This window comes from Gobio gobio (genome assembly GCF_949357685.1).
Source record: "Gobio gobio genome assembly, chromosome: 9".
In the NCBI taxonomy this organism is placed as follows: Eukaryota; Metazoa; Chordata; class Actinopteri; order Cypriniformes; family Gobionidae; genus Gobio; species Gobio gobio.
In genome coordinates, this window is record NC_137115.1 from 33,257,520 (window position 1) to 33,273,752 (window position 16,233).

General features: G+C 38.5%; 1 protein-coding gene across 1 annotated transcript in view; it reads right to left on the reverse strand.

The window, feature by feature from the left end:
- iqsec3b (IQ motif and Sec7 domain ArfGEF 3b) overlaps positions 1-14,632 on the reverse strand; it is a gene marked incomplete at both ends in the record, with an annotated part of 29,311 nt that extends 14,679 nt beyond the window's left edge. Inside the window, 5 exons of the mRNA XM_079825343.1 lie at positions 629-1,293; positions 1,561-1,869; positions 2,016-2,133; positions 8,307-8,381; positions 14,181-14,632. Of these exons, the coding sequence (XP_079681469.1) occupies positions 629-1,293; positions 1,561-1,869; positions 2,016-2,133; positions 8,307-8,381; positions 14,181-14,632 (1,619 nt within the window). The remainder of the gene's footprint in view (positions 1-628; positions 1,294-1,560; positions 1,870-2,015; positions 2,134-8,306; positions 8,382-14,180) is intronic.
- Between the last annotated feature and the right edge of the window lie 1,601 nt (positions 14,633-16,233).

Consider the following 16,233-nt stretch of genomic DNA (forward strand, 5'->3'; position numbering starts at 1 on the left):
CATTGTCTTTACCATGTCAACAGTGTAGGAGAATGACGTTGAAGAGAAGAGATTGTTGAATAAAGTAATTTTTTTTGTTTGTTTTTTCACAAAAAGTATTCATTACATTAAGGTTGAACCACTGTAGTCACATGGACCATTTTAACGATGTCTTTTCTACTTTTCTTGGCCTTAAAAGTTGCAATGACGTTGTTGTCTATGGATGGTTCAGAAAGCTCTCAGATTTCATCATAAATATCTTAATTTGTGTTCTAAAGATGAACAAATGTCTTACGGTTTGACATGACGAGGGTGAGTAATAAATTACAGAAATGGAACCCTTTAAGTTGAAATACTAAAAAATACTAAACCTAAAATTAAAGCTATAAAGAAATATAGAAAAATAAAACTAATAGAATGACAAAAGCGCATACATTTACTAGAACTTAAAACCGAAATGAAAATGTAAAATATAAAAGATAATTCAAAATATGAATAAAATAGTATACAAATAATATTAAAATAACACTGTATTTTAGCAGGTTTTACTGACTTTGTGGGGACATCTGAGCCGTACAAACAGCAAAACCAGTAACACACATTAAAAAGCCACTTTAAATGGAAAGAAGTCTTTAACCTTTGTACTCACACATTGAAGAGGTTGAGTCCAATACGGTAAAGGCGTTTGCGTGCAATATCCGTCGACAGGGTGCCGCAGGGTGTGTCCTGGCAGTGCGGGCGGGGCAGAGACAGAATCATCGTCTCACACGCTGATGTCGAGGTGCTGCTGCTACTGACAGGCTCTGAGCTGTTTTCCGCCGTCTCGGGTGCAATCTGATTGGTCCGTTTCCCCTCCAGGTCCACACCGAATGTCGTTGCATCCAATCCGGTTGGCTGTTGATTCTCTTTCTCTTCCTCGCTGGGTGGTGGAGCCGGAAACTCAGGCACCGCCGTGGCTGACGATGCCGAATGGCCTGCGATCTGTCCCCCCGTTTGAGGTTCCAAGCCGGTCTCCTTGGATACGCCGTTACCAAGGGAAACTGACTCCAGCATGGAGGAGGTGGAAAGGCGAAAGTTACGGTTATCAATTTGAACAGTCACATCCCTGAAAGCCATCATGAGTTTACTGGCACTGCGGGGTATGTTCTCCCCACGGCCGCCCGGTGAGGCCTCGTGTAGGGTAGCGGGGTCCACCAGGAGCCCCTCGGGATGGGATCCAGAGGGAGGGGCCGCAGTGGATTTCTCGTCTTCCCCGTCTCGAATAGAACTCCAGCTGCTCAAAGCCTCGTCAATAGACCGTGCTAATGACTGAACCTGGCAGGAGGATAGAATACAATTCAATACAATACAATAGAACAAATTTGATTCAAATTGAACAGAATACAACACATTTAAATGTAATGAAATAGAATAGAACCAAATACAACAGAATTAAAACAACATATTTGAATGGAATAGAACAGAATAGAATGGAATGAAATAAAATAAAACAGAACAGAAGAGAACATAGGACAGAAGAGAAAAAAACGAATGCAATTGAATCAAGCTGTATCATCATGTGTGTTAATGGTGTAACTCTACCTGTTCGGTGAATGTGTCCTCCAGGTGTGTGAGTGTGTTTGTAGTGGCCACTGGCAGTGACGTGGAGTGTGTGAGTGGGATGCCCATGAGTGAACATCCTTCCATCAGCGCCCGTTCAGCAGAGAAGCTTTCCCTCTGCACCCGGACCCTGCGCACTGACATACGCCGCGGGATCCCACTCTCCAGAACTGAGTTACGGATCTTCTGGAAGTTCTTGCTGAGCTGGTACTGACGAAACGCCATTTGAATCTTACAGGCCGCACGCCGGGAAATTAAAGGACCACCGTACTTTTGCTCCAGTTCCTCTATCTGAAGACAGACAGACAGACAGACAGACAGACAGATAGATAGATAGATAATCTTATTAATTTAAAATGTTCTCATCTTTTCGAGCTCTTAATAAGCTCTCTAACAGTCAGTTTCACATGCACAGATGTCTGTCCGTTGAGGCTTACCTGTTTTTGTTTGAGATCAGGAGAGAGCTCATATTCTGGAGGATGTGAGCAGGGCGGCACGTCAGGCTGGTCGTCTCTTTTCTCATCTTTCTGTTCCTCTCCGGCAGCAGGAATCGAGCTGAGGTTTCGAATGACACAAGTGAGCAGTGGCTGACCCAGATTTGCTGTCTTTTAATCTAGACTGATCAGAACCCAGTGCGCATTCAGGACTAATTAACTCTGCTTAATTACTACATGCAGGGTTTCACGGATTGCAAATTCAACGCAGTCTTCATGGAAAATGAGGTAATCAAGTGAAGGTTTTAGATCATGTTCATTGAATGAGATTTTTCACACATTTAATTGCAATAAAATAATATTAAATAAAATACCGTTATTCAGTTTTGTATTAAAATTTTATTTAATTTTATTTTAATTGTATATATAAAAAATATATATAACACAGTTTTTGCTTCTGCAAAAAAAAAAAAATCTAATTCAATTATTTATTAAATACAATGAAATATATATTTGGTCATAATTTGCAATGCATAGGTTTCATATAAATCCCCAAAAACCAAAGACTGAAACCAAATCTAAAATGTTAACACTCTGCACAATCTTACGTAAGGCCATACATGACAAAGCCATTTTCCTCTCATGTTGAGCTCATGAAAAGCGTCTCTGAGTGGAAAGCAGATGTTTAAATCATGAGCGATGTCACAAAGTACGTTTCTTCTGCTTAACAACACAGCTCAACCCCATTTCCATTTTCTCAAGGTTCTCTCCCAGTGTAGACAAGGGTTTACAACACACACAAGCACACTGCACACTGCATTCACTGTCAGCACATTAGCTGCTACCCTGGAGTAAAGGCCACTTAAGCTCTGCACTCATACACAAGGAGCAGAGAGCAAGGTTTTCCATCTTTCATGCACCAAGTACTGTTTGCCTCTGAGGAACGAGAACAAATGCAGCAGAACCTTAAAAGAGAGTGAGAACAGACGGCAATCCACATGGTCGGTAGTACAGATCATTAGGTTGCTACACGATTGATCTGAGGACCCAAACTGAAATGCGATATCACTCCTTATGCAAGAGAACGTGTGAAGCGATTCAGGTAGCAAAGGGTTGGATGTAATTTCCTGTGATATATCTCAAATAAGTATGCTTTCTCTCAACAGATTGTGTATGACGACAAGTTTCAACATCAAGCAGAAACCCAGGTGGTCGATTCGTGCAAATAAGAGGTGAGAAGCTAATGCATGCTTATATTTTCCTCTTTTTTCCATTTTCTCAGCAACCCCCTTTACTAATCATTTGGGAAATAACTGGCACATAATCGCAATAGGCTTTCTACAAAAATTGAAGCTGCTCTTGCCTGTTCATCAATAACATCTGCAAACTTCATTTAGTGATGCTTTCTCAGGCTAAACCTGGACTATTTGTGCTACGGACAAAAATAATATCACCAAGTCACCTCCCAAAATGCCCTAGTAACCATCAAAGCTCCCTAGCAACTATAGAAACAACGTTTTAAACAGCCAAGCATGTTTCTTCTACACACAAAAAATGCCACAGTAAAAACAATGCTTAACCATATGCTACCGTATTATATACACTCTGTAAAAAGAATATCTGTAAAATAATGGATAATGTCCTTTGAGAAAAGTTTCAGACGTTTCCTTCAACCCTGAAACACAAAACAATCCAATAGGCCTATGTAATTCAAAATACAGGTAAAACACCATTGAAAAAACAATATGGAAAATTGCTTCATATAAACACAGGGCTGCACATTTGGCTGTATTTTTACGACTTTTCTTTCTTAGAGTGCAGCGGAAAAATTGTAAATGGTTTACCGTGACATACACTCACCTAAAGGATTATTAGGAACACCTGTTCAATTTCTCATTAATGCAATTATCTAATCAACCAATCACATGGCAGTTGCTTCACTGCATTTAGGGGTGTGGTCCTGGTCAAGACAATCTCCTGAACTCCAAACTGAATGTCAGAATGGGAAAGAATTTAAGGAATTTTGAGCGTGGCATGGTTGTTGGTGCCAGACAGGCCGGTCTGAGTATTTCACAATCTGCTCAGTTACTGGGATTTTCACGCACAACCATTTCTAGGGTTTACAAAGAATGGTGTGAAAAGGGAAAAACATCCAGTATGCGGCAGTCCTGTGGGCGAAAATGCCTTGTTGATGCTAGAGGTCAGTGGAGAATGGGCCGACTGATTCAAGCTGATAGAAGAGCAACTTTGACTAAAATAACAACTCGTTACAACCGAGGTATGCAGCAAAGCATTTGTGAAGCCACAACCTTGAGGCGGATGGGCCACAACAGCAGAAGACCCCACCGGGTACCACTCATCTCCACTACAAATAAGAAAAAGAGGCTACAATTTGCACGAGCTCGCCAAAATTGGACAGTTGAAGCCTGGAAAAATGTTGCCTGGTCTGATGAGTCTCGATTTCTGTTGAGACATTCAGATGGTAGAGTCAGAATTTGGCGTAAACAGAATGAGAACATGGATCCATCACGCCTGGTTACCACTGTGCAGGCTGGTGGTGGTGGTGTAATGGTGTGGGGGATGTTTTCTTGGCACACTTTAGGCCCCTTAGTGCCAATTGGGCATCGTTTAAATGCCACGGCCTACCTGAGCATGTCTATCCCTTTATGACCACCATGTACCCATCCTCTGATGGCTACTTCCAGCAGGATAATGCACCATGTCACAAAGCTCGAATCATTTCAAATTGGTTTCTTGAACATGACAATGAGTTCACTGTACTAAAATGGCCCTCACAGTCACCAGATCTCAACCCAATAGATCTTTGGGATGTGGTGGAACGGGAGCTTCGTGCCCTGGATTTGCATCCCACAAATCTCCATCAACTGCAAGATGCTATCCTATCAATATGGGCCAACATTTCTAAAGAATGCTTTCAGCACCTTGTTGAATCAATGCCACGTAGAATTAAGGCAGTTCTGAAGGCGAAAGGGGGTCAAACACAGTATGTGTATATACAGTATGTGTGTATTTTACTGTAAAAACTTTACTGTATACTGTCAAATTAATGTTTTTTAAAAGTAAAATCTATGAAATACAATATAATTTACAGTGAAATCAAGTCAAAAAGTCCCTACATGACATATCACATATTATATTTTTTATAAATCATTTTGTTTCTTATTTTTGTTGTCAGTAACAGTGTTTTATGTTACATTTTCTGTTATTTAGTTAAAGGTGCACTGTGTAAATTTTAGCGGCATCTAGAATTGCAACCGCCCACCGCTCACCCCTCCCTTTTGAAGCACATAGAGAAGCTACGGTGGCCGACACAGGACAAAGATGTCATCATCTGAGACAGCAGAGACAGAGGCAGCATTTACACTGCAGGTCTTGCACAATTCCGATTTGGTGACTATATCCGATTTTTTGACAACCCGCTTACATCGTCTTTTAAAAGCGTCCGTATCCGATATTTGCATTTACTTTATACACTGGCGAAACAGCCCAAGACGTTCTGACCCGGAAAAGGAAGTAAAATGACACAATATAAAATGGACGCAATGAATGCAGACAAAATGATTATTCAATCTGTAAAGGTCAGCAAAACATTGCTCTCGTAAGCAGTGATGGGAATAACGGCGTTATAGATAAAGCAGTGATGGGAATAACGGCGTTATAGATAAACGGCGTTACTAACGGAATAATTTTTTTCAGTAACGAGTAATCAAACGAATTACTGTTTCTCCCGTTACAACGCCATTAGCGTTACTGAGAATAAAATGCAGCGTTACTATAATTGAGCTCACTGAAGCGGTTTTCATCTGAACAGGCTCTCTGTCAGTTGGACCTGCAACGTTTTTTTTCTCTGGTTGGTTGGTGTGTGTGTGTGTGCGGGCGTGCGGGCGTGCATGCCATGCGTGTTGGGGGGTGGGTGGGGTGGTACACATAAATGATGATGATTGGTGGGTGGGAGACAAGGTTGAGGTTGATAGGTTGAGTTCACACACACACACACCTATGACACACACACACACACACACACATATGCACAGTCACACACACCAATGACCAGGAGGAGTCAGAGCGATGGCAAGTCCAACAACTTCAAAGGTAGCTTTCGCAAACTGGAAGTATAAGCGCTACTTTTCCCTCGTTGAGGTGAAAGGGAAGAATGTTTATGTAACATGAAACTTATGCCCAGGAAGAAAGAGTCTCTCCACGTCGGTGGCAAGTAATTCTAATCTAATGAAGCACCTCACATTATCACATGCCGCCACAAAATTAGTGGCTAAAAACCCAGGTGATAACGTGAACTCCACTACCAAAGGAGTAGTATAGTACTGATAAAATTTACACAATATTTACACTATAGTTAGCCTACTGATAATATTTACAACAATGTATTGAATTTGATAGGTGTCTCTCACATTGTCCCACAGCAACATTACAATAGTGTACATTAATGTACAATATTTTATAATAATAATTTATTCTATTTAGTGTCCAATTCATTCATTTAACATATTTAATATTGGGGGCATCCAAGTTATTTGACATATTTGAACATTTAAAAAGTTACTTTCCCTGATAATTAGTTACTTTTATAATGATGTAACTCAGTTACTATTTGTAAGAAGTAACTACAACTAATTACTTTTTTAAAGTAACGTGCCCAACACTGCTCGTAAGGGGGAGAAAAAAGAGGAGAGCCCTTGATCGCAATTCGTGTCCACCTGAGTTGATGTCATTCGCCTCCCTCCCTTTTTCAATGACTTACGACTTGCATTTACTGGGGAATATCCGATTTGACCGCTTACATGGCAGACACAAATGGACGTATCCGAATCATATCGGATTTATTACCACATATGAGTGAGGCCTGAATCCGATCGGAGGATATCGGAAGTCATGTGGTTTTTTCCTGCTTACACGTTGATTTGTCATATCCGATCTGTGCCACATGAGAGGGAAAAATCGGAATTGTGTTACTTGAACCATGCAGTGTAAATCTGGCCAGAGAGTAGCTAGTGCTCTGTAGAGCAGTTTGTTCGTTTAGGGCTACTGTAGAAACATGGCGGCGCAAAATGGCGTGGTGTATGGAGATAGAAATGGCTCATTCTAAGGTAATAAAAACATAACGGTTCATTATGTAAGGTCTTTATACACCATTATATTGCATTTCTGTCAATAGATCCTAATAAATATTACACACTGCACCTTAAATGTGTTTAATGACACTTTAGTGTCATGTGTGTTACCCTGATAGTGTTTTGTCTTTGTGTGTATGACCCTGCTCACTGTCTATAGTATGAATATTGGCCATGTTTTATGGACAGGCTACTTACAAAGAACTCTGATTCATCGTGTGGCTTTCTAATAAAGCTCCTGTATAATTATGCTAATTATTAATACTTTTTAAAGGTAAAAAAGCAGTTTAAGGAGGTTGGTTGATCACTTAAGGAAATATACAATTATAAGATATGGCATCCCGTAATACCGCTGTCACTGTATTTTTTACGGTTACCATATCATCCAGTTTTTTACTGTAAAGTTAACAGTAAAAATGTTTAGACTGTAATACAAGAAACAAAATGCACTTCAATTACATGCTTATCTTGGTTCTTCTTTTCCCTTTTTTCAACCATCAAAATATATTTTCTACAGAAATAAAGCTGCTCTTTTATGTTTACCACAAAAATATGATTCAGAGTTTTCTGTTAGGGTAAAACAAATCATGAGAAATTTCTGCTTCATCATGCTGAAACGACAAGGTTATTATGTACTGTTTTGTTAAGAATAGCTTTTAAGACTTGGTTTTGTTGGCAGCATAAAATATGCAGTCAACAAAGCTCAGATGGTTTAAAGTTCCCAAAATAGTGCAGAGCTGCCACATTCGCACATGCACATCACACACACACACATTCTCTCCACCTCAGTGACGGTGCTTATCCATGCCGAGAGTTTTCCAGTCTATCAGACAGAGGACAGACGAGGGTTAAGTTACACCTGCAGCATGCACTAACTCTCTTTCTCGCAAACACACACACACTTACACTCCGCTAGCTTGAATCCCATCACCCAGAATGCCTCAGGCCAAGAGAACAGGGACCGCAAAACAGAAAACCACCACTATTCAAAGATGGAATACTTAACCAATGAAGACAGCTGCGGTAAACATGTATATTCATACTCTCTTTACTGCTTACTCTTGCTCATATTGCACATTTTGCTTGCCATGTAGAAAGTGTAACTCTCTTCTGATTGGCTTGTTACAGAAGGTGTCATCCTCACCTGGAGCAGGTTATGGAATCTCCTTCTGGGGCCTCTGGTGCTGGACAGCAGAACTGGTGCAAGACGGTCTGACTCCTGTAAATGTTCAAATACACATTACTGCAATTAAATACTATTATTGACATGTCACTTAATTTCTCTTTCTCAAGCACTTGTAGTGGTTGCTGTAGCTTAGTGTGGTGGTACTGAACTAGTTTTGCTTCAGAAACCAGATCCAAATCCGGCATTAAAGGGATAGTTAACCTAAAAAATAAAATTATTTCAGGACCACTATAGTCAAAGATGATTGACAGTCAATTAGCATATAGTTTGGATTGGCTGTATGGTTCTGGGCCTAGCATAGATGAGAGCAGGGAGAGCAGCGATAAACCCCCAAGAGTAAACAAAACAGAACCAACAATGTATTGCAGATATCATTAATGTCAATATTAAAATGTACAACATTATTCGGGAATTTAGTCTGATTCAAGGGGAATCAGAATGCCAAATCCTGACTGACGAGATGAGGAGCTGGGGATGGAGTAGGGTAATTAGCTCCGGAGAAAGGCGATAGCTGCTGATAGTACTGAAGGGGCTTATATATGTATGCTGTGATAGACATCGTATTCCTATAGGTAGACGTGATCAGCTGACAGTCAGCTGTTGCAAGCTTGACTAACGTGACCTGCCAGAACTGACGCTATATGCTTGATTTCTGTCATCATTTACTCACCCTCAAGTTTTTGAATTTCTTTCTTCTGCTGAACACAAAAGAAGACATTTTGAAGAATATTGGTAACCAAACTATGGAAGCTTGTTTCTGCCAAGGAATAAAACAATTTAAAAGATAATTGTGACTTTATAACTCACAATAGCGACTTTATATCTCGCAATTCTGACTTTATATCTCGCAACTGACTTTATATCTCGCAATTATGACTTTATAACTCACATTTACGACTTTATATCTCACAATTCTGGCTTTATACCTCAGAATTCTGACTTTATAACTCGGAATTACGAGTCGACTATAACTCACATTTACGACTTTATATCTCGCAATTCTGGCTTTATAACTCACATTTACGACTTTATATCTCACAATTCTGGCTTTATACCTTGGAATTCTGACTTTATAACTCGGAATTACGACTTTATAACTCGCATTTACGACTTTATATCTCACAATTCTGGCTTTATACCTCTGAATTCTGACTTTATAACTCGCAATTCTGACTTTATATCTCGCAATTGCGACTATATCTTGCAATTCTGACTTTATATCTCGCAATTGCGACTTTATATCTCGCAATTATGACTATATCTCACAATTCTGACTTTATATCTAGCAATTCTGGCTTTATAACTCGCAATTCTGACTTTATATCTCGCAATTATGACTTTATAACTCACATTTACGACTTTATATCTCGCAATTCTGGCTTTATAACTCGCAATTCTGACTTTATATCTCGCAATTCTGACTTTATAACTCGAAATTCTGATTTTACATCTCGCAATTGCGACTTTATATCTTGCAATTCTGACTTTATAACTTGCATTTACGACTTTATATCTCGCAATTCTGGCTTTATAACTCGCAATTCTGACTTTATATCTCGCAATTATGACTTTATAACTCACATTTACGACTTTATATCTCACAATTCTGGCTTTATACCTCGGAATTCTGACTTTATAACTCGGAATTCTGACTTTATATCTAGCAATTCTGACTTTATATCTTGCAATTGCGACTTTATATCTTGCAATTCTGACTTTATAACTCGGAATTCTGATTTTACATCTCGCAATTGCGACTTTATATCTTGCAATTCTGACTTTATATCTCGCAATTGCGACTTTATATCTCTCAATTCTGGCTTTATAACTCGCAATTCTGATTTTACATCTCGCAATTCTGACTTTATAACTCACATTTAAGACTTTATATCTCACAGTTCTGGCTTTATACCTCGGAATTCTGACTTTATAACTCGGAATTACGACTTTATAACTTGCATTTACGACTTTATATCTCGCAATTCTGGCTTTATAACTCGCAATTCTGACTTTATATCTCGCAATTATGACTTTATAACTCACATTTACGACTTTATATCTCACAATTCTGGCTTTATACCTCGGAATTCTGACTTTATAACTCGGAATTACAACTTTATAACTCACATTTACGACTTTATATCTCGCAATTCTGGCTTTATAACTCGCAATTCTGACTTTATATCTTGCAATTCTGACTTTATAACTCGCAATTCTGATTTTACATCTCGCAATTGCGACTTTATATCTTGCAATTCTGACTTTATATCTCGCAATTGCGACTTTATATCTCTCAATTCTGGCTTTATAACTCACAATTCTGATTTTACATCTCGCAATTCTGACTTTATATCTCGCAATTATGACTATAACTCACATTTAAGACTTTATATCTCACAGTTCTGGCTTTATACCTCGGAATTCTGACTTTATAACTCGGAATTACGACTTTATAACTTGCATTTACGACTTTATATCTCGCAATTCTTGCTTTATAACTCACAATTACAACTTTATTTCTCGCAATTCTGACTTTATATCTCGCAATTTTGACTTACAACTTGCAATTGCGACTTTATATCTTGCTATTCTGACTTTATAACTCGCAATTCTGGCTTTATAAATCGCAATTCTGACTATATCTTGCAATTGGGACTTTATATTTCGCAATTATGACTAACTCACATTTACGACTTTATATCTCACAATTATGACTTTATATCTCGCAATTTTGTCTTACAACTTTCAATTGCGACTTTATATCTCGCAATTCTGACTTTATATCTCGCAATTCTGGCTTTATATCTCGCAATTCTGACTTTATATCTCGCAATTCTGACTTTATAACTCACATTTACGACTTTATATCTCACAATTCTGGCTTTATACCTCGGAATTCTGACTTTATAACTCGGAATTACGACTTTATAACTCGCATTTACGACTTTATATCTCGCAATTCTGGCTTTATAACTCACATTTACGACTTTATATCTCACAATTCTGGCTTTACACCTCGGAATTCTGACTTTATAACTTGGAATTATGACTTTAGAACTCGCATTTACGACTTTATATCTCACAATTCTGGCTTTATAACTTGCAATTCTGACTTTATATCTCGCAATTTTGACTTACAACTTGCAATTGCGACTTTATATCTCGCAATTCTGACTTTATACCTCGCAATTCTGGCTTTATAACTCACAATTCTGACTTTATATCTCGCAATTGCGACTTTATATCTTGCAATTTTGACTTTATATCTCGCAATTTTGACTTACAACTTGCAATTGCAACTTTATATTTCGCAATTCTGACTTTATATCTCGCAATTCTGACTTTATATCTCGCAATTCTGGCTTTATATCTCGCAATTCTGTCCTTGTAACTTGCAATTGCGACTTTATATCTCGCAATTATGACTTTATAACTCCCATTTACTGCTTTATATCTCACAATTATGACTTTATAACTCACATTTACTGCTTTATATCTCACAATTCTGGCTTTATAACTCGGAATTACGACTTTATATCTCGCAATTCTGGCTTTATAACTCGCAATTCTGACATATGCAATTCTGACATATGCAATTGTGACTTAATAACTCGCAATTGTGACTTTATAACTTGCAATTCTGACCTTATATCTCACAATTCTGACTTTATTACTTGCAATTGCAACTTTATATCTCGCAATTCTGACATAACTTGCAATTGCGACTTTATATCTCGCAATTATGACTTTATAACTCGCAATTACGACTTTATATCTCGCAATTCTGACATTATAACTTGCAATTGCAACTTTATATCTCACAATTATGACTTTATATCTCACAATTATGACTTTATAACTCGCATTTACGACTTTATCTCGCAATATATAGTCGTGATTACCTTTTTCGGAAACAAGCTTCCATACCAAACTATGGAAGTCAAAGCGGTCCATCAACTGTTTGGTTACCTGTATTCTTCAAAATATCTTCTTTTGAGTTCAGCAGAAGAAACCAATTAATTTAGGTTTGGAACAACTTGAGGTTGAGTATATGATGACAGAATTTAAATGTTTGGGTGAACTATCCCTTTAAGTACATTTATGCATTTGGTAAACTCTTTCAACCTAAGCAACTTACATTGCATTCAAAGTATACATTTTATCAGTTCATGCATCCCCTGGAAATCAAGCCCATGACCTTGGCAGCCATGCCCTACCACATGAGCTACAGGAAATAGCAACCAAAATTCCAGACATTCACTGCATAAAACATATTATGGTTGGTACAAACCATGTCCTTGATGCAAGTGAATCTGCATTCAATGTAGTCTGAGTCATATTTCCTTTTACCTTAAAAAATAGTTAGCTGCTTTTCCAGGTGTCTGCAACTCTATCAGAACAGAACCACTGGCCTCATTGATTCTAAACAACATACTTTAAATATTTTAAATACATAAATAAGGAGCCTGGTGGAATTCAGAGCTCAAGATGAGTCTTGTTTGAGCCCTCCATTGTTGACAGCACATCAAATAAGTTTATTTCTCACTCGAGCATAACATGACAATGTGAAGTGCTATTAATATAATCATATTTGCATATCACTTCCTTGCAGTCCTGCTATTGTGATTATTATGTAATATTCATTATTAATGCAATTGTGCACGTAAAATTCCCAGCTGCTTTCTTGGTTAAAAAAAGTGCATCGCTACATTTTTGTTTGACAGAAAAAAGAAAGTCATAGCGGTTTAGAATGACACTAGGGTGAGTAAATGATGGCAGAATGTTGATTCTTGTGTGTCTATTGCAAACATTCTGTCTTCACTCGCTAATAAAGATGCAACAATCTATAACCAGACATGCTGATGATAGCGATGTGAGATTACCTTTAATGAGCTGCGTGCATGAGCATAATTGGGCCCTGAACCTCATTGGCAATTGGTGTCTCACACTTCCAGTACAACTAAATTTATTCTGTCATAAACACATAACAAGGTAACATACTCTCAGACTCAAGACTAAGTGTTTTGTTCCCTAAAGGAAAAGATAATGCAACCATTAAACAAATCAGAGCAGAATGTATCATTCCAGTTTTGCTTGTGGGGTTAACACACACTCACACACACTCACACACACACACACACACACAGGGAGTACTCTACAAATGCAGCGTGAGATGTGCACTGAAGCAGATGAGCAGTCGTAATAGATGACACACACGTACACACACAATCTCTCAATCTTTCTCTCTCTTACTGTGGATTAGATTCCAGATGGCGGATCAAATTCACATGCACTATGGGAATGTCACTTAAAGCCTCACTTTACGCATAAATCTGTGTGTGTGCCTGTAGATGTAGATCCCTGGCAATAAAGGGCTTTTTAAAATGTATTCTTGCAGCAAAATAATCAGGTGCATTAAAAACCTCTTTTCTGAGACCTCTTGCCCTGGAAAGAGCGAATGTATTGAACTAATGCTGACCTCCAATCATTTTTCTTCCACTTTAGAGTGTGTGGTTATTTCAAGACTGGGCATAGCAGTGCAAACACAAACACACACACATACACACTAACTCGCATGCATATAAAGAACTATAAGATTACACACCCACATGATCTTTAAAACAGCATGCTGAATCATTTTAAAAATGCAAATCATATATTTTATGATCACTGAATTATTGATGAGCAGTTGCATATTCACTGTGGCCTACATAGTGAAATTCCTCTGTTATGTAATCCTGTTGGCGCATGTAATCTGCCTCAACATCTCACAGATCTCCTGTTTTCCTAAAGAAAGACTGATTTGAGAAACTATGTGTTATGAGAACTCACTCAGATGCCCGTGGGAGTCCCACAGCTCGGCACAAGGTGGCAGGTGTCTGTGGGACCAGGGACCTACAGCAGGGGTTCTGAGCTTCATCATCATCTTCATCAGCAGAGTCCGGGCTGGCATTGCTGGGTCCCGCAGGCACAAGCTGCATGTCCAGAGGGGAATGATGCTGCTGCTGCTGCTGAGTTTGAACTGGGGGCGTCCCGGCTCTGCTGTTTCGGGGCAGGCTGGAGGTGCGGGGGGGTGGAGGCGGATGATAGCGGGGAGGATGCCGGTGATGGCTGCTGGAGTCCCGGAGCTGCCGATTCTCAACCGCTAGATCCTCCAGCCGGCGCTCAAGTATGTCTATCCGGTATCGTTGGGTTTGGATAAGACTCTGTTGATTCTGCACGATGGCGGTGAGCTCCTTCAGATAGAGCACCGCCTGCAGAGGGTTCTCCAGGAGGCTTGACATCCCGGTGAGTCTCCCGTGCGACGCTCCTCTTGAAAAAGCCGAGCAATGATGCGATCCAAACGGGGTGTCACTGTGTCAGTAGGCTACCCCTGATGTACGGGTTGATGTTTAAATGGCTGAACTGAGTGAGAGAGAGAGAGAGAGACAGAAAGAGCGCGAGACCCCCTCCTCCGCCTCCACATCCGTGTCCAGAGCGCGCATGAAGGGATGCGCGGAGTGCTGCTGATGCGAGGATGTCAAAACACAGAATTGAAGGGGGCGTGACCGGATTCGCGAGTGACGTCAGGGGGCACGCAATGAGGCGCAATGAGTTTGTTTGGTTTATTGAGTCTCATAAATAATAATAAATCAAGATATACTTTGTTTTATCATTTCGTTTTTGTTAATTTTAACACTTCATTCATATTTGTTGTCAATAAAAAGTCATTTATTTAGGCTAGGCCAGGGGCTTTCAAACTGGGGTTCTAAGAAGGTTCTAAGGGGTCCCCAGAAAATTTCAGAGAATGAAAAAAATAAGCAAAAAGTCTACCGAACATTCTAGCGGTTTCATTTCTACATGATGCTCTCCTTTTTTGCCGTAGCCTATACATAGCCTACTTTCCAGAATTGTATATGTTTGCTTTGTTTCTCTTTAGCAAGTTTTTCTCACTATAGTCCCCTTTATCTTGCCCCTTTATCTTGCTGCTTACATACATTTTTTTGTGAAAGTTGCTTATACAAATAATTTTTAATCGAACATTTTCTTCTTCAGGTTTATACATCCAACATTAAGTAGCCTATAGCCAATTTAAATTTGGAAACAATTTGTTGTATTTATAATGTTACACTTACTATTTATCTAACAGTTTTAATGTTTTTTCATACATAAAAATTGTGAATTTTAGGAAGGGGGTCCCTCATAAAGGTTCATCATATTTGTGGGTCCTTGACATCATAAAGTTTGAAAACCCCTGGGCTAGGCTAGCCTACTCATGCAAAAGCTAAATGTTTATTTTAAATGAGTTTTATGTGCATGCATTTTCTGTGAAGCTGCTTTTGAAATGTGATTTGAATTTAATTGAATATTGTTACAAATCTAGATTTCTGTTGCTTAGTTACCGAATGAATGTTCTTTTTCCCTATCGGAGTGTATTAAAATGATTGTTGATCACTAAATCATACTAAAGCATCAATGCAAATAAAAATAAAAATAGAACAAAAATCAATAAGGTAATTTGAACATGGATCGTCATATACACTACTAACTAATCAGGTCAAAACGTCTTTCTATTTACGTATTTGAATACAACACAAGTGTCTATTGATAGCTGTTTAAAGGGCATTTTATTCATACTTTTGCCATTTTTATGGCTTAAATAAAAGGTAGCCTACAGATAAATAGGCTACACGAGGAATGCCTCATAAAATGAGGAATAAATAATATTTGTCTTAATAATAACAATAGGCTACTAATAAAATAATGTTAACCGATAATACATAAATAATATAACAAAGATTAAAAGTGTCATGTCTTATACATGACATTATTAACATTTTAATTGACATTTATTAAACGTTTTGCTTTGTTTTTATTTTTTATTTTTTAACGTTTTTCCCTGTAG